The sequence below is a fragment of the Nyctibius grandis genome, chromosome 7, assembly GCF_013368605.1.
Source record: "Nyctibius grandis isolate bNycGra1 chromosome 7, bNycGra1.pri, whole genome shotgun sequence".
NCBI lineage: Eukaryota > Metazoa > Chordata > Aves > Nyctibiiformes > Nyctibiidae > Nyctibius > Nyctibius grandis.
Genome location: NC_090664.1, coordinates 40,513,723 through 40,536,766, shown reverse-complemented (window position 1 = coordinate 40,536,766; position 23,044 = coordinate 40,513,723). Strand labels below are relative to the sequence as shown.

At 40.0% G+C, this 23,044-nt stretch overlaps 1 protein-coding gene across 2 annotated transcripts in view; it reads right to left on the bottom strand.

The window, feature by feature from the left end:
* The window catches only part of MYO3A (myosin IIIA), a 135,877-nt gene that overhangs the window by 91,561 nt on the left and 21,272 nt on the right, over positions 1 to 23,044 (bottom strand). For both annotated transcript variants that reach the window (XM_068405047.1, XM_068405048.1), the window contains exons 3-4: positions 12,180 to 12,284; positions 11,295 to 11,394 (exon numbers count right to left, since the gene is read on the bottom strand). In XM_068405047.1, the coding sequence (XP_068261148.1) occupies positions 11,295 to 11,394; positions 12,180 to 12,284 (205 nt within the window). The remainder of the gene's footprint in view (positions 1 to 11,294; positions 11,395 to 12,179; positions 12,285 to 23,044) is intronic.

The window sequence follows — 23,044 nt, the reverse complement described above, 5'->3', positions numbered from 1 at the left end:
TATTAACTGCCCAGTTTATCACAGCATAAATCAGTATCAAACCCCATACCAAAACAATACATTTCGACCAGCGCCCACTGCTAAACTGCATGTAAACATTCATAAGAAGCAAGCAATAACACAGTGCCCACGGCAGGTAAGGCATCATTGCAATACTCAATTGTGAAAGAAACTCCATAAAAAGATGAGATAACACAGCATTCAAAAATGACATCACCATCTTCACTATCTGTTTTAACTTTCCAACCCCTCGTAAATCTCAAAGGAAGAAATCTGATATTCTCTCAGCTGAGCTCTCTGTGTCTCCTCCCACCAGAGCCAGGATTCAACTTATCAGAGCAACCTGTTGGAGCTTCTCTTGAGCCCCACGTTGGGCACCAATGAATCTGTCACGGTTTAAAGCTGGGCCAGCTATTAACCAGATGGCAGATGCTCTCTGTTAACCCTCTCCCCCCCCCGCAAGGGAAAGGGAAAGGGAAAAGGGAGAGAGACTTATGGGTTGGAAAGTTAAAACAGTTTTAATAAACTATAATAATGAAAAAGAATATAATAACAATAATAATAGAAATAACCAAATATATACAAATATGTACAAAACCAAGATCAAGAGCTTGGAAATCCTCCTCAGGCAGAGTTGCTCCCCCCAGTACAGGCAGAGGGGAAAAGGCAGTACCTCCCCCCAGCACAGACAGAAGGGAAAATGCAGTAGCTCCACCCAGCACGGGCAGAGGGCAAAATACAGTAGCTCCCCTGCCATCACACCTGCAGGCTTTTAACTGGAGAACTGGCAAAGCTGGTACCAATCAGTGGGAGACAGGAGGGCCCCTCCCTCCTGGGCCCCACCTCCAGGAGGCAGTGGGTTAGTGATAAATAGGAAAGTGAGAATGACATGTACGGGATGGAATACCTTGCCAGTCAATCCTGGGTCACCTGCCCCGTCCACTCCTCCCTGCAGGTACAACCCCCTTCGGCTCTTCACTCGTAAGCAGTGAGGAATTTAGCAGTGACCTTGGTTTCTCTAAGACTAATTGGCCTGGTTTGGGCCAAACCAGGACAACAAGCAACGCTTCAGAACCTCTTTGAAACAAAGTCAATACTGAGAATTCCTTATAGACTATCAACTGACCTCAAAATCAAACTTTTAAATGAAAAGATCACAGAATCACAGAATGTTAGGGATTGGAAGGGACCTCGAAAGATCATCTAGTCCAATCCCCCTGCAGGAGGATCCTGGAGCAGGATTGCCTAGACCATATCACACAGGAACGCGTCCAGGCGGGTTTTAAATGTCTCCAGAGAAGGAGACTCCACAACCTCTCTAGGCAGCCTGTTCCAGTGTTCGGTCACCCTAAGATCACAGAGGCAGTTTTGTTTCCTTGGGTGATCTGTTGACAGAAAAGTGTGCTTGACAACTTCTGCTCAGTGATAAGTGCTCAAATTAAATCTAGAACTAAAACTGGGTTCTGACCAATAAGATGGAAATAAATAGGAAACGAAATGAGAAGCCCAAAAAATTAGAATTTTCAGCAGCATTTTATGTTGAAAGGTGTTATGTTATGATGAAGCATGACTCCCTTTTCATAAATCCATGCTGCCTAGTCCCAATCACCTTCTTGTTCTTCATATGTTTGGAAATGATTTCCAGGATTATTTGTTCCATCACCTTCTCAGGGATCAAAATGGGGCTGACCAGCCTGTAGTTCTCTGAATCCTCCTTCTTGCCCTTCTTGAAGATAGGAGTGACAATAGCTTTCTTCCAGTCCTTAGGAACCTCTCCCAGTCTCCCAGACCTTTCAAAGATTATCAGCAGTGACCTTGCAATGACATTGGCCAGCTCCCTCAGCACTCTTGCATGCATCCCGTCAGGTCCCATGGACTTGTGTATGTCCAATTCATTAAATGCTCCCTAACCTGATCCTCCTCTACTGAGAGTAAGTTTTTCTTGCTCCAGACTTTCCCACTGGTCTCAGGCATGTGGGATTCCTGAAGGCCAGTCTCACAAGTAAAGACCATGGCAAAGACGACATTGAGTGCCTCAGCCTTTTCCATGTCCTTTGTCACCACATCCCCTGTCTTTATGTATTATTTTAATGCACATAGTGTATTAATGATGAAAACCAGAATTTCCCTAACACTCAGGAAAACACACACGGCAGATGCAAATCTTTAACTGAAATAGGGCATATCCAAAAGATAACCAAATGGCCCTTTACAACTCCAGAAAGATCAAAAGCTTAGTATCCAAGAAGACCATGTATATGAACTGCTGGGGATAAAAAAGTTAATCTGTACTATAAAATATAGCGTGATATAAATAGAAACTAAAGGAATCAAAGTCAAGTGGCTTTCACAGTAAACTAACCATGAGGATTAAAGACAAAGAAAAGGCATTTTTAGGCATATAAGGATCAAAATGAAAACCCTAAATCAGATACAGAATCATTACAAGGTACATACTGATAATGAAATAGCAAACACTGACCTAAAAAAAAGCAGAATGTTCACTACGATCTGTGAGATACACTATCTTTTTTTAAACAAAAGCTTTTAATACAGCTACTTTATTTAAGAAATCCAAGAACTTCCGTATTACAGAAGATTGGGTGGGATGGGGTGGCAGTGTACTCTAGCTTCCCTTAGTCTACGATTCTGATTGCACCCTTTCTCCATAGTCTCCAGTAGAGCAGATGACCACGGGCTGCCCTCCACATGCTCCTGACAGTTCAGTGCAGCACAAGGCCAATGATTCTGATAAAATCTCATGCTTCGGGGCTTCAGATGATTTCCTGAAAGGGATGCACAGGAACATTTATCCTCCTGATGCACAATTGGCCAGATGTATTTAGATAGGAGAACTACTCTTCTCTGGAGCCTCAGGGATTTGTGCAGCTACACACAATCTGGTGCAGCATGCTGGTGAGGAAAGTCCTCCTTCTTAGATATTGCCTTCTTTACATATTAGATTTCAAACTGACTGCTACTTTTGAGACCCAGAAAGGATTTTTTTCCCTGTATGACTCTGAAAACCCTGGAGATTTTTCTCCTTGTTATATGACATGGTTTTCCTGTTAAGATTATCTGGGTTACTGGCAATATCAAAGCTGATGGGACAGAATATTTAAAATACCTAAGGACTGGAATACTTCAGTACAAATGAGGCATTGGGTTCGACTTTCAGGAAAATAGAATGGATTGTAGTATGCACAGGTAAGAACAGAGGGTTTCTAATAACCTCAAGAGATGACTGTTTTGTGACCCATGAGAAAACCAAGAGGAAGTCTTTGCTGGCCAGAAAGGGCTATTTATTTTCTCACTTCATGTGTCTCTGGCATATGACACCAGCCTTCTGTGTCAAGCTTCTTTAATATTTAAGCCATCAGTGACATCTTTATGCGAATTAGTAGAAAAAAATATCTGAAAGACCAAGTGAACAGCTTATCCTGGATATAGCATTTGGCCACATGATTTCTTTTTTTTGTTACTGGACAGCACAAAGGTTTTCATTCACACATGGCCCATAAAATAAGTTTTTAAGAACTAAGCTTTCAAGAAAGAACAAAAGATTCAACAATGAAAATGCTCCACAGCTCAAGTCAATGCAATCCATCTTATCCCTGCTAACCCTGGTTTGAAAAATTTTGAATTATTAATTACTTTGATTGGGTTCAAAGCAGTTTGGCAAGCTGCTCACGAAGAAAAGTTTCTTCAGTCTTTTACTTTTATTGGTTTCTGCCACAGTCCCCTAGTAAATGCTTCTTAGAAGCAACATGCGAATGTCATGTTATATGGTATGCAGAAATGACAACACAATAATAGTCTGGTTTTGATCTGAATCAGCGAAGCAGATAGATAGCTTTATTATGGATGCATGCTAGAATGACTAAGGCAAATATAAGTCTTGCTATGATTCATTGCTTAAAGGAAGCTAAGGGCAGAAAAAAAATTATTTTATTTTTGAATACTTTCAAATTAAATTATTTTAATGAATTGTTTCATTTTTGCAGAATGATTCAGACAGCATTTATAACTAAAGTAGGGCAAGAAGAAAGAGACGCAACAGGATATTCTGACTACTCCCGAATAAGCAATCTACAAAAGTCTGGAAAACTACCCAAGGTCATGCTGAGCTCCTCTTCAATGTCAGCAGGACATGCGAGGCTGGGAACCATCATATATATTAAAAGGGACAGAGATTAAAATGTCCTTCCCCAAAATGCCCCAATACGCAAACTTGGATCACTCACAATTGACTTCTCAACCTATTCACTGAGCACAAGGTGGCTCTAGACTCCCAATCCATTGCAGCCCAACCTGTACTGCATGCATTTGCAGCACAGTCCTGTGAGCCTTCTCTCCCTCTGCAATGCTACGTGCCACACAAGGCTTGCGAGACTGATCTACGATCAGTCAACAAACTGCATCTATCAATCAAGCCTGTTTGTGGTAGGGAGAGGCCATAGCACTGCATCACAGCAAGGGAACATGAGAGCTGGTGAGGTGTCACGATGAATGGATGAAGCTCAGTGCTGTGGTTCCCTCCCCAATCTCTGACCAAAGATTTCAGATGCTTTCCCCCCAAGACAAACAGAAAGCTCCCTCATGCATCAGAAAGCCAGCAGAGCTGAGCAATTAAGCAGATGGAACTATTAAGATGGAGTCTTACCATGGACTCATTAATTACTTTGAGATTGTCAAAGTGTCAATTATTTTGGACATGCTGTACAGCGTAACTGATTTTATTACTCTTGCTTTGTCATTATAGCAGCTGCTGGCTCATCTACACTTAAAAAACTCAATGTGTTTAGTATAGTCACAGCATTTAAAATATTTTGGCCTGTATTTCTGTATCGGAATAGGCATGAATATAATGCAATAAAACGTAACCAAAAAACCTACGCAGTCTAACTCAGGTTGATCAATTGTCACTGGTCACTAGTAGCGGTAAAGCATTACTAACATTCCATAATTTGTAAGGAAGAAGCAGCACACCACTACTAAGTCACAAGAGGGAATGTTGGCAGAATTACTACACACTCTTTCTAGGGGAAAAAAAACCTCAAGAAATTTATTTTATGAACTCAATTGAATTATGAAATTAACTTAATACTTTCATTTAGTATTGCCTAAATTAAATTATGTGCGCATTTTAAAGTAAAAATAGAGTTAATCTAAAGATACACTACCAAAAAGTGTGTCTTAAAATTGGCTTGTTTCACCAAACTGCTATTTAGAATAATAAGGCGGCCATCCAGAAATGCCAGCATTAAGATTTCCTTGGCTCTTAACTTTGGATGACTTCAAATAGCTTTAAAAGAAGAATGATCATTCTTTCCATAACAAAATAATAAACCTATTACATTCCAAACACAAAAGCTGACCTCTGTCTACCTGCAGTTTCCAAAATACATGGAAGAAATAGTTCAAGTATTAAACAAAGTAATGTCAGTTTTCAGTATGACTAAATAAAGCAATACAGTATTCCCTCCCCCAATCCGTTTTTTCCCCAAGGAGTCATACTCAGGTTAAATCTCTAGTTGACTCAGGCTACTATATACCCACGGTAAAACTGCTAGCTACATGCAAAGTGTGATATCTGAAACTGCATTTGGAATGCCAAGACAACATTCACATGCAACTTTTAAATCCAACACTTCTAACATTTGAAACAAAAGCAGAAAAATGCAAACTAAGCATGTTTGAAGTACAAAAATCACCCTACCTTCACTATATATTCCACTAATGTTACAATTCATGTTTTAATTATGCAATCTCCTTATCCACAGTATTAAAGGAACCCTTGAAGTCACTATTCTATTAACTGCATGCAGAACAGCTTGTAATTTTCCACCATCCACCATCTGCCAGCATCAGTGAGATAGCATTACCTTCTTTCCATGTTTTCCACTGGAACCTGCTTTACCTATAAAAAAACCTTAGATCTTTCCTGTGTATTGCTTATCCAGAGACTCTAATGATGGAGAGTTTTAGATACCATTAATGAAATGCCTAAGGAGAAACTGAAAAAGGACAGTGCCAATCCTTTTCAATATCCCCTTTCCCACAGTGACAGTACTAGGCAAACTGGAGGGAATTATGGGATCTCTTGTAGTTAGAAATAGGCTTGAATTCCAAAAATTTAATGAGTCCTCCAACATTTTATTTTTGTTATGGGAACTTGAATATTTCTAATATCCATCTAGATGTCTGTCTTTCTTTTTTCCCTCAATGACCTTTCATGGTAATAACATCAACAGTCTAATTACATGCGGTATGAAAGTATGTTTTCATTTGATGCACAGAAGGACATGGCCTTCAGCAAGGAACGGTGCTGCTGGAAAACCATCATTTGCCTAAGGGGTGGAGTACCATTTATACTTACATTTTTTCTGGACATTTCCAAGGCAACAACTGCTTATCCTGAGATATTTCTAGTCTGCGACAGCAGGCTTCAGCAGTCCCATAGAAGTATGAGCTACCTGTGCTCTTGTTCGAGACTACCAGCCTACAAGGTCAACCCTCAAAAACAGAGCTGAAGAGGAATTTTCCATCAGCATTACACTATCCTCTTTTTAGCTAAAAGAATCACTTGCCACATGACTTTAGGTATTTCAAAACTCTTAGTGGAAAAATGGTTCTTTCCTCCACGACTCCCCACATGTCAGCAACCTGTCTAGTTTGCTGATAGGGAGTTGTGTCCTCTAGGATGTTCTTCTTTCAATAACATAGAAGCATGAAAAGCTCCGGCTTTCAAGCTCCCAGACTCACTGCAATGGCAGGGGATTTCAGAAACATGTCAAATATTTCAAAATAAAATGTCACTTGGACTTTTTCAGACCAAAGTTAAAATAATAACAATAATAATAATAATACAGTTAAGTTTCTTTTCTCCCATTTTGGAACAGCACACTATTTGACATCTCAGAATTTCCAAATGGGAATTGCGTCTCAGACTAACATTATTTAATACATGAAAGGCCCTGATTTCAAGAAAAGAAATTGAATTGAGAGGGACTATTCAAAGAAGCAAGTACTGGTCAGCATAAGCAGATGTTATACACTCATCTCTCTATGAAATTGGTTACACATTGTAAGATGCAGATGAATATATGAATTTTTATTACAGATGAGGTGTGCTATGTGTGCAAGTGACTTCAGGCCAGTTTTTTAACTGATGAAACAAGGTCAGACACTGAAAGATATTTAGGCAGTAAAGCCTGCAGATAAATTTGTCACAAGACTTTCAAAAGGTATCTAGCATTAAATTAACTTGGATTTACATGTTAGAAGTTTTTGAAAATTTTATTAGGTGCCTTTCTGCACCTTTAGTGGCTAAAATTTCTTTTGAAATCTGGCTCTTTAACATCAATCCACTGCATAAAAGCAGAAATCTGAGAAACAGATGTAAAAGATTTCCTCCCAGAACACTAATAAGCAACTGTGAATATAATTAAAAATATTTATAAAAAGGGAATCTGATTCACACCTTGCTTGCCTCCAACTCCTTTTATACAATATATTATATAGCTGTCACCCTTTAAAGTGCTGCAGGGAATTTACTTTAATGTAAATGTATATTTTTCTATCAAATCTTTCCTATACTGAAAACATAGCAGCTACACTTGAATATATGCAGCTATTTATTATTTGTATTGATGCGGTAGAGGATGCTCCTTGCTTGGAGCATAATTGCTGCAATTCTCAGGCATAACATCCTTCTCCAAAGGTTTTCTACCAGAACAGCTTAACAGCTAATTGTCTCAAATGTTCAGGTAGCGAAACTGCCTTCAGTCAACCTTCTTCTCTTACAAGGAAAATATGGACTTTTAATGTATCTAGAAGTTTAATGAATTCGGGGACAGAATCTGTGATCATGGGACATGCTTAAGAGTAGATCCTCTTGGCTGCTACTCATTATTTGTAGTGAAAAAAAGAATGATTTTGTTTATCTATCTCTGTTGATCTACATTATCATACTGGATGCACACAAGAAGAGAGGACACTTCCCTAATAACAGTATTTCAAACTTCTTGTGGCTTAGACAGTTTAAACTAAAACTATTATCTGGCAGCTCCTTGATAAGCAATTGAGCTCCCAGAAGCATTGGTGTGGAGATGTTATAAACTCATTTACTTGATTTGATCATTAATCTACCAACTGAGATTGGGTGTTTCTTAGATACGAGAATATTACTGGGGTGATTAAGCAATACTACAGCAGAATTCTAAGGGAAAGCAAAAATTTCACTCTTCAAAGAAATCTGGGTGAGGCACTGCCATGGTATTCTTCCAAAGTCTTTCTCATCTCTTTAACTAAAAATACATCTACAAAAGGCAAACAGTTCAGACTGTTGGCATGCATCTTGGGAGAGCTTTTCCACACACTTTCTGAGTCACCTCAAGCAACTCAGTCTCTCAAAGTTTCAGATCCCAAGCTGTTAACTGGGAATTATAGTAATTTACTTCCTCATAAGAGTGTTGTGAAAGTTATCTATTACAGACTGCAGTGTTCAGAAACTACGGTCACAGCATACATAAATGCCTATGACACAACAACCATAAGGCAAGGTGTATAAGCTGTGTCACAAAATGAAGCTCTGGAATGTCAGTACTACTGTGCAAGAAAGGACTCACAATGGTGGTACACTATACACTAAGTTCAAAGAATAAAGGAAAGAAAAGCCATTCTCAAAGGTGATTCAATTCACTGAAAGTTAACTGTTTTTTTCACTTATGACTCGCAGAAAGTTCCTAACTGTACTTTTTTTTAAAAAAAAAAGAAAAAAAAAGACACAAGTTCAAGTTATATGACCACACAACACATACAGACTGAGAACAGGTCCTTTTCTAGTATTGTGCTCCATAAGGCACTTCACAGGTCCATCTTTCAGATACAGGTTTTATGCACCTGTTTACTTGAAAACCACCACAGAGAGTATCAGGGGAGGAGAGAAAAGGTTTCTTCAGGAACATCTCATCATCAACCAGCGTGCAGGAGAATGGCGCAGACAAAATTATCTTGGGAAGGGCTCACTTCCTCTGTCAAGTGTGTTTGGTGGTTGGAGGAGTCTTTGATCTGTTTCTGCTCCCTTCTCCACAATGGAAAAGCTGTGTACACACTAGAAAGGGCTGTGTGATTATTTGGGTTGGTTTTGTTTGTTTGTTTGTCCTCATGTAATAATTGTTTCAACCTAAAAGAAAAATTTTGCTTCCATTGAGTATTTGCCAGAAGAAAAGGAGATTGTGCCTGTGTGTCTATCTCGTTCTGTAGCCTACAGTTTCACAAGCTCATATAATAAAAGATGGCTATGAGTTTCAGTCCCCGATCCAATAAGTGTTTATGTACAACAGTCTGTAGAAGAGCCAACATGAGAGATTTTGATCAACTCGCATTCCTGTCTAAAAAATACTCTTGGAATCCGATTAACGTGGGTTTAAATCCTCTTAAGTAGAAGACAAAAATCTCCCAAGTCCCACCTGAGTACCTTAAATGTCAGCCTGAAGGGTGAATGGTATGTCTTCCATGATGATTTTGTGAAGACTGTATAAATTTTTCCCATTTGAAACTACTCATTATTGACTTCAGATTGGTCTTTGGGGAAAAAAAAAAAAAGAAAAAAAGCCAGAGAAAATGTCTATCTATTCCTAAGTTAAGGTGCAGTTCTTATATTCCTTTGAGAGGAAGGACTGCAGCTATTACAGGTCCCTCTTCAACCTACATAAACGTGTGTGTATGTATGTTTGTTTCTTGCGCACATTCTCATCTGTGCTTTGGCATCACAATTTTTCCCACAAGATGTTAAGATTATTTTTCAATTACAGCCTTAGCAGCGGATTGCAGTAACTGGGGAATAAGGAAGTCAGGTCCTCATCCCTACAGCTTGTATGTTTTGACATCTGCATAAGTGAATTAATTTGCAGAAGCATCGATCCTGCACGGCTCTAATTGCCTTCAGCACCTTAGAAAAATTAGTAACCACAACACATTAAAAACCTGTGGGCAAAAATATTGATTTTGCCTCACATTAAACTTCCAGACTATCAGAAAATACTAGTAAGTGTACAGCAGATAATTTAGGAAGTCTGAAGGCTTTTCAACTGAAGATTTTATCTGAGGAATAGAACAGTGAAAGTAAATACATGAATTTTCAGAAGAATTAGTAACCCTAATAGTTGTGGGGGTTTTGTGTGTGAAGTAATGAGAGCTGCACAAATACAATGTACTGGCAGGAAGACACTACACTAATGGGAGTTAAAATCCCATGATTAGTTTAAACAGTTGTTATGTATCAATTGAATAAATCTCATTAACAAAATAGGAGGGTAAAGGAAAAATAAAGATTTTCTATCTGCTGAATGGAATAATGATATTTACAATTGTCTGCTATGCTGTGAAGTAGTGACCAATAAACTGAATTTAAACGTTAGAAGATGGTGTGCTACCAGACAATAATAGTTCATAATGACAAGCATTGCAAATTTTTATACCCCTCTTAAATAAAACAACCGTGAATACACTTTTAAGGCAAATAACTGTGGTATGGCTGATAAATAACAGGTTGCACCCACTTATCTGTGTCTCTGCTTTTACCTTCTGGTGGTGAAACCAGATGACAGCATTCAGGAATCACTTTAGGCCTAACAGACTTGAACAGATCTTTTTCATTTAATGCCAATTCTTCAGTTTAAACTTGCCAAAAGTAATCTTTGGATTACTTTTGGCAGCCTTTGGAAGGTGGGGATTACCTATATATTATCTTGCCGCCCTCTACTGCCTTCAGGTAGTATCTCTTGTTTTGTTTCAAATCAAACTAATGAAGTATATATGACTGAGGTGGAGCTGTCCAGTTCGTCACAATAGCTAGGAAGTTCTAAGTCCTCTCATATACAACATGAAGCTTTTGCCTATCAGCTCCTAATTTCACTGAACCACCACACAGTCCTGGAGGAACTAAACACCAACCTTATTTTGAACCCTATTGCTTTGCCACTTCACTTACTGTGTCTGCCCCAAAGCATTTGGCACTTACTACCACCATATTATAACTTTGTTAGCCATGCTATCGAAACATCATTAGCAAAATTGCTGAAAAACCCAAAGTTGTAAAAACACCGAGACTGTGAATATTTTATTTCTACCAAGTTAAAAAGTACCTTTGGTTATCCAAGTGACATTTAATGAAGAATTCAAAAACTTAACAAAAATTTAACATAATTAATCTTTTCTGATTTGTTTATTTTATTTTCCACACTTCAGATGTATAACATTGGTTGTATATAAAAGTAAACATAACATACCAAAATCCACAAGCTTGACTCCTCCTTCAGTAGTCAAAAGGATATTATTTCCCTTAATATCACGGTGGATAGTTTTGTTTTCATGCAAATGCTGAAGTCCCTGGAAGGTGAGATATAAACATGAACTTTTTACTAACAACAGCTCTGTCCTCCATATTACATTTGCAGAAACATAAAAGTAGCAGAAAAGTATGAAAAAACTTAAAATAGAATTTTTTTTAATCCAAAACCAGAGGTGTCATTCTTACTGGAAAAACACTTGGCACACCATGAGGAATAGATATTTTTTAATTGTCCCACTTTATGTCAAATAGAAATTTTAAGACAAAAGCAGAAAAAAAAGCAATATAAATCTACATTATATATTATACCTTCAGAGTATAAGCTCAAAGAAAACTGCTAAGGCCTAAATTCCACTGCAGAAAGTCAAATTCTGGTTAAAAGAAAATGAAAAATAAAGACACTTGATCCTGATTAGCCAAAAAAAAAAATTCTTGCAGCAGTGTTTGAATTCACTTGATCTGTTGACCATTTTGCTATAAAAATATTTTGGATCCAGACATAAGAAGCTGAACAGTATTTTGGGTATATTTCTGCTATTTCTCAAAAGAAAAGCGATTTTGATGCAGAACTGTATTTACTAAGGAAATTAATCAATGGTCAGAAATCAATTTTCTTCCTCTTAATAATGAAACAAACAGATTAATCGTTCTTCACCTTGCTTGTTCAAAAAGAACCGTCTGAATTACACATTACCTTGATTTCATCAAACACTGCTATAACACAAGATAGTGAGCTGTGTTAGTGGGGACATGATCTTCATTCATTCAAAAAAACCCATATGAGCTGAATATTAACTGTCCTTTCACCAAGAGCTTATCTTACCATCAGAGCTTCGCGTAAAATGTAAGCAATTATAAGTTCATTCATCCTTTCGCCTCTTTTCAGAAATCCTTTCACAAGATCAGTCACAGATCCACCGTTGCACAGCTGCAAAACATCAGGGGAAGATAAAAAGGAATTAAGAAGTGTTGGAGTAGCCACCTGGTTTTAGTTTTCAGTGGTTTTCTTATTTGTTACCACATGAGCTCCAATTAAACTGGCAAACCACAAATTTGTCCTTATATCTACCATTTATACAAACAACATACACAGCAACTTTTGCCAATTTTTTTTCACTACTTTCTGCATTTAATTCTTCTTGCCCAAGCACAAATACAGCACTCTCTGTTTTCCTATATACATGATTGCTTTTCACTGAAACAGAAGTAGCTTATAGTGCAATAAATTTGCTGTGGAGGCATGTTCTGTGGGACACACTAATTGCTTGTTACATTCTTAATGTGCAACTCACCAGCAATGCAGATTATTACAGCATCAATTCTCAGGTACAAAAGCTACATACAACATAAAATGGATTTAAGGCATCAGAAGATGGGTGGCAGAGAAATTCCAACAAGAAAATCTTCTGAGGGGAAAGCTGCCCTCTTCGCCAAGAAGCACTTAATTCCTAGTGTAGAAGGATGTTATACACAAGGGGTGGGCATCATGAAAGATGATGAAAGCACTGTGGAAAGGTTTCAACTCCCACCAAAACAAGGTGGGCCACAGGGTGTAAGACTAATTACAACCCTTGTAGCATCAACCCTGTCAGCTTCTCGTTCCAGATGCAGAGACACAATTTAGTCTGGACAATCCTTTCTCCTGTCTAAGGTCCAGTTAGACTCATGCAAACCCCTGTCCTGTCCCGTATACATGAGAAGCAGAGGTTTGGCCATGCTCTCCAGAAAGATTAGTGAGCACACATTACCAGCAGATTAGTTTAGACTTGCAATATTTCCTATGTTCATTTTCATCACAATTTTTCCACAGGAAGAAGCAACAATGTAACTTTAGTGACTAACTCTGTAGCAGTTACATATCCACAAAGATGAAATTGGTACTTAAGCCCTTAAACTATCCATAATGCACCTAACAATACTCACTGATTGAAGAGTCATTGCCTCTGTAAAGGAGTAGCTGCTTCCAAGAAAACAGTGAAACAAACTGTAACTTTTATACTCTATCATCCAGTAGCTTCTCATATGAAAATAAATACCCACATAAGTCATTTTACCAACGTAGCACAAAACAGTAATTCCTTTTGACTACAGATTTTGAAGTCTATTCAAATCGAGGCCATAATTTATCAATAAAACCTTTCAACTGCAGAACTCTAGGCATCAAATACTTTTGTACATGATTTTTTTAATCAGTTCTTCTATACCTCTACATTTTTTCTGTGCTGCAGTTACAAAAAGACTTGCGCCTTACAGTATAAAACATTTTATAGCCCTTTGTACCCAAACATAACAGTAATTTTCTGACTACCTTTGAAACCCCTGGGTTGCACTGAGCTGGCACCACATGAATGCCTACACAAATACCATTCAACACATAACTCTTGTTGCAAGATGTGTCCCCCACCAGGTCAACGAAGGCTCTGGTCTGATAGATGCTGAGCTCTATGGCAACAGTCTTGGAGCTCACTTGATCTCACCCTTACTTCAGTGGGACAATATGCATGCTTAGCGAGGGAAGAACTCATACGCTTAAATGATGAGATTAAGCACTTTGCTGGATCAGGGTCAGATTCCCAAGCAGGATTTAATTTACTGTCTTTAGCCATGCTGGTCTGCCTTCTCCATTGACTTTTTCTAGTTACTGTTTTGTTTGTTTTTTTTTTTTTACAATGACATTATCTTTCCAGGGTGTCTATTGTTTTAACTTTGCCACATCACCGACATGTTTCATCAAACCAAATGGATGATGACAATTCTGGTTAATTTAATGCACTTGCATTTCAGGGCACTGAAACTGTCTGACAAATGACAAACCAACTGTGAAATAAATTACACATATGATATTCTTCAAACTATTTTTCTTCATTATCTAGTATGAAAATTTCTCTTCTTATACGTGGATCTTCTTCTGTTTTTGTTACAGAGCTGGATATCTGTTAGTTTTGCTGTTCAAGGTAAAGAAAACTAAACCAGAAAGGAATATATTATTTTTGTAGGTGGGAAAAGGAAGAAACTATACTTCAGAAATCACCTCCTTCAATGTTTAGGCAGTAAAGCCAAGACTGAATTTATTTGCCTGGGTCAGTAATGTTAATTTTTACTTGACTTTCTTAAACATGTCACTTTTTCTACCCCTCTCATAAGATATAAACGCCTATTATGAGATAAATATCTGTATTATAAGATAAAACTTATTTAAAATATCAGGTAAAGTAAGATACTAAAACTGTGATTACTTTAGACCAAACTAAAACGGTGCAAATTAAGGGGCAGGCTGGCAGGGGTGATACTGTTGTGGGTGTCTATTACAGGCCACTGGATCAGGATGAGGAGGGTGATGAGGCCTTCTACAGGCAGCTGAGAGCAGTCTCGCAATTACAGGGCCTGGTTGTCATGGGGGATTTCAACTACCCTGATATTTGCTGGGAGGCCTACTCAGCCAGCCATCCTCAGTCCAGGAGGTTCCTCCAGTGCATTGATGATAACTTTCTGATGCAAATGGTGGATGAGCCAACTAGGAGAGGAGCGCTGCTGGATCTTATCCTCACTAACAAGGAGGGTCTGGTTGAAGAGGTGAAGGTTGAGGGCAGCCTTGGTTGTAGCGACCATGAGATGGTAGAGTTCAGGATCTCATGTGGCAGGAACAGAATAGCTAGCAGAATCACAACCCTGGACTTCAGTAGGGCCAACTTTGGCCTTTTCAAGCAATTGCTAGGGGAAATTCCATGGGACAGGGTACTAGAAGGTAAGGGGGCCCAAGATAGTTGGTTAGCATTCAAGGACTGCTTCTTCCGAGCTCAAGATCAGAGCATCCCAACGGGTAGGAAGTCAAGGAAGGGTACCAGGAGACCTGCATGGTTAAACAGGGAACTGCTGGGCAAACTCAAGTGGAAGAAGAGGGTGTACAGATCATGGAAGGAGGGGCTGGCCACTTGGGAGGAAGATAAGTCTGTTGTCAGAGGATGTAGGGAGGCAACTAGGAAAGCTAAGGCCTCCTTGGAATTAAACCTTGCAAGAGAGGTCAAGGACAACAGAAAGGGCTTCTTCAAATACATTGCAGGTAAAGCCAACACTAGAGGCAATGTAGGCCCACTGATGAATGAGGTGGGGGCCCTGGAGACAGAGGATAAAAAGAAGGCGGAGTTACTGAATGCCTTCTTTGCCTCTGTCTATACTGTTGGAGGCTGTCCTGAGGAGCCCCGGACCTCTGAGGCCCCAGGAGAAGTCAGGATAGAGGAGGAATCTGCCTTGGTAGATGAGGGCTGGGTCAGGGACCAATTAAGCAATCTGGACGTCCATAAATCCATGGGCCCTGATGGGATGCACCCGCGGGTGCTGAGGGAGCTGGCGGAAGTCATTGCTAGGCCACTCTCCATCATCTTTGCTAAGTCGTGGGCAACAGGAGAGGTGCCTGAGGACTGGAGGAAAGCGAATGTCACTCCAGTCTTCAAAAAGGGCAAGAAGGAGAACCCGGGTAACTATAGACCGGTCAGCCTCACCTCCATCCCCGAAAAGGTGATGGAACAACTTGTTCTTGATGCTGTCTCTAGGCACATCAAGGATAGGGGGATCATTAGGGGCACTCAGCATGGCTTCACCAAGGGGAAGTCATGCTCAACCAACCTGATAGCCTTTTATGAGGACATAACCTGGTGGATAGATGATGGTAAAGCTGTGGATGTGGTCTGTCTCGATTTCAGTAAAGCTTTTGACACAGTCTCCCACAGCATCCTCGCAGCTAAACTGAGGAAGTGTGGTCTGGATCATCGGGTAGTGAGGTGGATTGTGAACTGGCTGAAGGAAAGAAGCCAGAGAGTGGTGGTCAATGGGACAGAGTCCAGTTGGAAGCCTGTGTCTAGCGGAGTCCCTCAAGGGTCGGTACTGGGACCAGTTCTATTCAATATATTCATTAATGACTTGGATGAGGGATTAGAGTGCGCTGTCAGCAAGTTCGCTGATGACACAAAACTGGGAGGAGTGGCTGACGCACCAGAAGGCTGCGCAGCCATTCAGAGAGACCTGGACAGGCTGGAGAGTTGGGCGGGGAGAAATTTAATGAAATATAACAAGGGCAAGTGTAGAGTCCTGCATCTGGGCAAGAATAACCCCATGTACCAGTACAAGTTGGGGACAGACCTGTTGGAGAGCAGCGTAGGGGAAAGGGACCTGGGGGTCCTAGTGGACAGCAGGATGACCATGAGCCAGCAGTGTGCCCTTGTGGCCAAGAAGGCTAATGGCATTCTGGGGTGTATTAGAAGGGGTGTGGTCAGCAGGTCGAGAGAGGTTCTCCTCCCCCTCTACTCTGCCCTGGTGAGGCCGCATCTGGAGTATTGTGTCCAGTTCTGGGCCCCTCAGTTCAAGAAGGACAGGGAACTGCTAGAGAGAGTCCAGCGCAGAGCCACAAAGATGATTAAGGGAGTGGAACATCTCCCTTATGAGGAGAGGCTGAGGGAGCTGGGTCTCTTTAGCTTGGAGAAGAGGAGACTGAGGGGTGACCTCATTAATGCTTATAAATATGTAAAGGGCAAGTGTCATGAGGATGGAGCCAGGCTCTTCTCAGTGACATCCCTTGACAGGACAAGGGGCAATGGGTGCAAGCTGGAACACAGGAGGTTCCACATAAATATGAGGAAAAACTTCTTTACAGTGAGGGTGACCGAACACTGGAACAGGCTGCCCAGAGAGGTTGTGGAGTCTCCTTCTCTGGAGACATTCAAAACCCGCCTGGACGCGTTCCTGTGTGATATGGTCTAGGCAATCCTGCTCCAGCAGGGGGATTGGACTAGATGATCTTTCGAGGTCCCTTCCAATCCCTAACATTCTGTGATTCTGTGTGATTCTGTGAAACTAAAACTGAACCTGGGTATGTAAAAAGTCAGCTGAGCAGGTCTTGAAGAAAAAAACAGAAGTCACCCACACCATCATGGAAATTCTCCACCAACCCCCAAGGCAGAGTGGCTGCTTAGGCAGAGTTCAGCTGAGGATGTCATAGACAGGTTCTTGCAAGCACAGGGCAATTTTTCTTTTGCTACTTCTGTCTGAAGAGAGTTGTACTTTTACTTACATGAGACCATTTGTATTTTTCTGAAACCACCAGCATAGGACAAAGAGGGGAAAAAAGGCTAGCTATCAGAATGCAAGCAGCTATAAGGAGGAAAAAGGATTACTGGAATACAACTACAATTAGAAAAGGAGATTATGGCAGACACTGTATGTGTGTGCTCTGAGCCGCGTGGGGTGAGAGGAGGGAACGATGACGACAATGACACAGGTTAGTATTAACCTTGTTCTATTTTTCTACGGGTTAAAAAGGTCCTCATGGGTAAAATGTTACATCTGCTCTCATCTCCTATTTCTACTGTCTATTTTTTGCAGGTGAAGCTGGCACATGTCTCTATAACCATACACATAACTAAAGTTCAAACGGTGATTCTTTCTCCTGACTCAGGCTATCAAATTGCATGTGTGTTCAATGCAAGCTTATCATAAACACCTCAAAAGTCCCTCTCATAATGAGTCAGGCTCTTCTCTTCCCCCTCAAAAGAAGAAGCTACAGCAAACTCTGATACTCCAGCCCGATGCAGTGCTGGACCATGCTTGCTTGGGAATCTGAGTAGACAGGGAGATAAATTAACCTTGGGGATGTCGACCAGGATCTAGTTCATGACATAAAAATTTAAAGGGGAAAAAAAATCCTAAACCTTTAAAAAAAAAAAAAAATCACATTTCCTTAACTCATACAGTCCTTCAACGAGAGATTGTGGGATAAACATTATTTTGCAATACTGCCGGACTGGAAGTTTCCTGAGGTGTTGTTAAATATTGCAGCTTATAATTATGATCTCTTTTGCTTCTTAGTAGCATGCTGTCCACAGTAAAAAAACCTGTGTAGCCTCTTGCCAAAGTCACTATGTTTGACTTAACTCAAACACTATGTTTGAGTTAAGATAACTGTAATGCTTGGATGACAAGAAATCATGAAGGCAACAGAGATAGGTTTTTAAAAAGATTTTTCTAGTTACCAGTGAAGCATCTAGAGAATAGACGTGCTGGTAGCTATTATTTCGTTGCAAGCTTTCTATTTCTCTCTCCCACACTCCCCAGAACACATACACACACATTCTCTCTTGCATGCACAGATGCATTTCTTGTGGTTTGTATCAGTTTTATAATACCTATTTTAAGGGATTACCTACTAGTAATCCCAGGGGGAAAACTGGGTATGGAAGAGTGGTGGTGGCATCTGTTAGCTCAGGTTTGGCAGTAGTAGAAGATGTAAACTGAATGAACTGTTTTTAGGAAGTTTCCAAAGGCTGCATTTTCCCAACGAAGGACAGAAATCCTCTTTTAAGCTTTGAATAAACACAATTTAAAAAGAGAGACTCTTATAAATGTCCAGCCTATGAGACACAGTAAGGGAAGATATTAGTGATCCTCCCACAAGGATGTAATTTAGAAATGCCATCTTGATAACTTTGTACATGAGCAATTTTCATCAATTTAATGTTAGTCACTTCTATTGTTCCCTTGTGATTTACAGGTATTTTCTTTACCAGCAGTATTTTCAGTGCCTGCACCAATAGAATGCAAATATTACCTGCAAACACAAGCAACTAAAACGGGGGTAAACTGAACCCTTCAGGCTACCTAAAAGGGGGTGGAGAAGACAGAGACAGATGCTTCTCAGAGGCACACAGCAAAGGATGAGAGGCAACAATCCCCAACTGCAAGACAGTAGATTCCTACTGGACATAAACAAAAAATTTTCCCACTGAGAGTAGTTAAACACTGGAACAGATTACCCAGCAAGTCTGTATTATCTCCATCCTTGGAGATACTCAAGACCTGAATGGAAAAGACCCTGTGCAAACCTGTAACATTGAAGTTAATCATCTTTGAGCAGGGGGCTGGACGCTATAACCTCCAAAGGTCCCTTCCAAGCTATAATTTTCTATGATTCATAATATTTAGATTCTAAAATATTCAGTCCCTAGTTTGGATATTCAGACAGCAGAAACAGGGGGAAAGGACTAAGGAAACGGTGCATACTCAGACCAAGGGAAAGAATAATTTGATAGAAGGCTTAATCCATGTGAAAACCTGCCTGAAAGGGCTGTAGCTCTGATGGCCACACGTAGCTGTATCAGAAGAGGTGCTTATGACTCTTCTACAGCAGTAGCAAAGGGCTCCTCCCTTATGATTTTCTGGCACTCAAAAGGCAAAGACTCACACTGGGATGACATAGTCCTCCACTCAGTCATCTGCCACAACCCTGTCCTACTGTAATTGAGCTATCAGTATGCAAAGCTATCTTCAGCAATAGGTTTATAAAATAGCATGATCCTAACACGTGAAATGTCAGTTAAAATTGCCATCACATCACAGTCACGCAGGTGTTCTTTGTAGGTCTTACTCACTCTTCATCTGACCCAGCTGATACTTTTCTCTCTGTTCAGCTCTTCTCGATTCCGATGCCCACTAAATAAGGATTCAGTATCAGCTTCTCTTTTAAGAAAACTCTCAGTTGCACTTTAACTGTTAGAGCTATTACAGCCTTTAATCATCCAACTGCTCCTGATTTATGCATCTGTACTAAGCTGTCAGGAAACGCTTGCATCCTGCAGTTGTCAAGGTTCTTTCATCTTGTTTCAGTAGCTTGGGTGCAAATAGCGGGGCAACTACAATTACTGCCTTCCCCATCTTTACAGGCTGCACAGACATAAATGACCGGGTAGCACATCATATATGCACAACAAATGATAGTTATGAAAAAGTTGCATTGTCTAACCTTGCTTTAATGTTACTACACATAAGAATGCTAAAAGCATCTCAGGCACTAATAGATCAATAATGTGACCTATTCCACTGAGCACAGAGTACAGCAGCACTGCCAGCCTCTGAGCTGGCTGTACCTTCCTTTTAGTACTGACTGCTGTAAGAACAAAAGATTATGATTTGTTACTGTTTTGGTGTCATAAAACTACAGAAACATAGGAGGAAAAGGGACCTCAAGAAATAATTTAGTTCACTGCATTTGCACTGTGTAGAGATCTGGTACTTTCAGGTGGTCCTTGACAGATATTTGTCTAACCTGCTCCTACAAATCTTCCACTGAGGGAGACTCCAGTCTTTCTAAGTAGCCTGTTTCTGTGTTTCACTAGCCTGATAGAGCATTCTTCCTACTATCCAACCTGAATCTTTTTGCTTCCAATAAAACTGCTTCATTTTTGCCCTTCCCTCCAGTAGTCTTTGATAACAAATTATCATTATTCCCTATTTAAAATCATCTCTGTCAGACTACTGTCACGATACGTCATTTTTCTCTTTTTTAGGCTGTACAAAGTTAGTTGCTGTAACCTTTTGAAATCATCCACGTTTTCTAAATTTAGACTGCCTGCAATTTGCCACGGATGTTTGCAACATGCTTTGCTCCAAACTGCATACAGAATTCCTTTGGAAGTCATGTCTTAGCTGGGGAAAGCTGAACACAACAAAACAATCATCACTTCACAGAGAATCCCTTTCTGCAGTCCCATTGCCTAGTCATGTATATCCCCCTTCTTCTTCCTACAGACAGCAGTGCTTTGCATGTGTCTACTGAATTTTTTTCCTGTGATTCAGAAAAGTCCCTCCAGTATTCTCAACTGTGAGTCTGATGCTACTCTCCAACATGCCTGTAATTAACCTAGGTGTCCACTCCCAACTTTTTATGTGGACTTTGTTTCATCACCTAAGTTATTAATGAAGAAAAACAGACCAAAAGCAGATGCCCATTTGAGGTTCTCCCAGCCCAAAAGTGAACTACTGATCACTATTCTTTCAGTCCAGTTTTATGAAAACAAGGTTATCTGCTTTGGTGTTCACATGAAGTTTCTGTATTTCCACATTTTCCTCACTGGACTGTCACAGGGAACCATATCAAATCCTTACAAAAGACAACCACATCTATTGCTTTCCCCTAACTACACCAGTTATCCTGTTAGAAGAAGAGATTTTATTAATACGATTTGTTCTGGCCCAATCCAAGTCAACCACTTTTACCACATTACTGGGTTCTGGGTACTTCTACACTAGTTCCTATTAATTTGTTCTAGAATCATTGTGGGTATCAAAGTTAAACAGACTGGTCTGTATTTCCCTAAGTCATTATTTTTCCTCACTTTGTAGAGACATACATTAAACATTTTTGTATCTCATTTCTCTCTCTTCTTAGTAACATAACCATGTCTTTACCATGCCACATTAGCCTTTCTGAGCTTATCCTTAAATGCTTGTACCTCAGCTATGCGTTTTTGTTCCTCCTATTTGAAGGCATTCTGAAACATTAAAAGAAGCAAACCCTGATGCATTCTTACTCATCTCTTACTGCGCTTTTATCTTTTCTCTGCATCAGCTAATTTGCTATTGTGGGTTTAATGTCTTTCAATAATTGCCAGCTATCCTGCTTTCCTTCATTTTTACACTATTTTTCCTAAGCACAGGTACCTACCAGTTCCCCAAGCTGGGTGAAGCATACTCTCCTAAAGCCCATTTTTCTTACCCTGCTGCTCTACCATCCCTCCTTTCCTCAGGAAAGTGAACACAATTATTTTGGGGCCTTTTTCACTCAGATTTCCTTTCATCTTCGACTTTCCAAACCCAATTTTTTCTATTAGAGCAGAATCAACGTGATACAGCCATTTCCAGAGTCCCTTTCTTTGCCTTCTGTCTCCAAGACAGAACTTGATGGACTGCCCGTCTCACAATACTGGCTGTCACACAGGGTCAGCTGTGACCAGATTAATTTCTATTCTCTGCCTGCGGTGTGACATGTCTTCACAACTATTTCCACCAAAGAGCACATTCCACTGACAGCGCCTAATGCCAACCACAAATACGTGACGGTCCTTGTGAAGACTTACAGGGAACTAAATCAGTTTCTTTAACAGGCCAAGGGGTTCAATATGCAGCTCCTGTCTGTACAGAGTAGTTTTAATTTCACCTCAAATGGAAGAAACATGTGCACTGTGGCTCCTCTTTTTCCTAACAACAGTCCAAGATAACCCATAACCAAAAGAAACCATAGCAATGCTCTGTGCTTTTAGGTAAAGTTTATTGCTTTCCATTTAGCGTGAATGAAACGTATCACTGGAACAGACATCTTTCCTGAGTTATTTAGCTTCAGTGATCACAAACCACGTGGTATTTACAATTTTGCTCTCTTAGATCATCTAACACCTCCAGGGCTGTGTTAGTCACAGCCTCACGGGTGTTTGTTTGTTGCTTCTGATTTCTTCACTTTCAGTTTGGCTTTTAACTTATTTTGTCACGAGCACACACTGACAAGACACCCAGCCAGAGGAAAAGTTTTCCTATTCCATCTTATGGAATACTGGCCTTCACAGTCTCTTATCTTTCTCAGTCAGGACATAGATATCTCTACCTCACACCATGGCCAAAATAGAAATGGCCATGTCTGTGTCAATATTGTGTTTTCCTATATACAAAAGCTTGTGGCTTTAAAAATGCAGCATTTCATAATACCACTTTTCAGCTGTAGAAACACCAAAAAGGGAAGTTTCTTATCTTAAGTGATGGTTCACAGGGCTCATTTGTACTTTCAGACTGCATCAAGTCATCCAAACATAACATTATGACCCTTACTATACACAAGAATCCTGTTTTGCATCACATTTCCAATATTCAAAA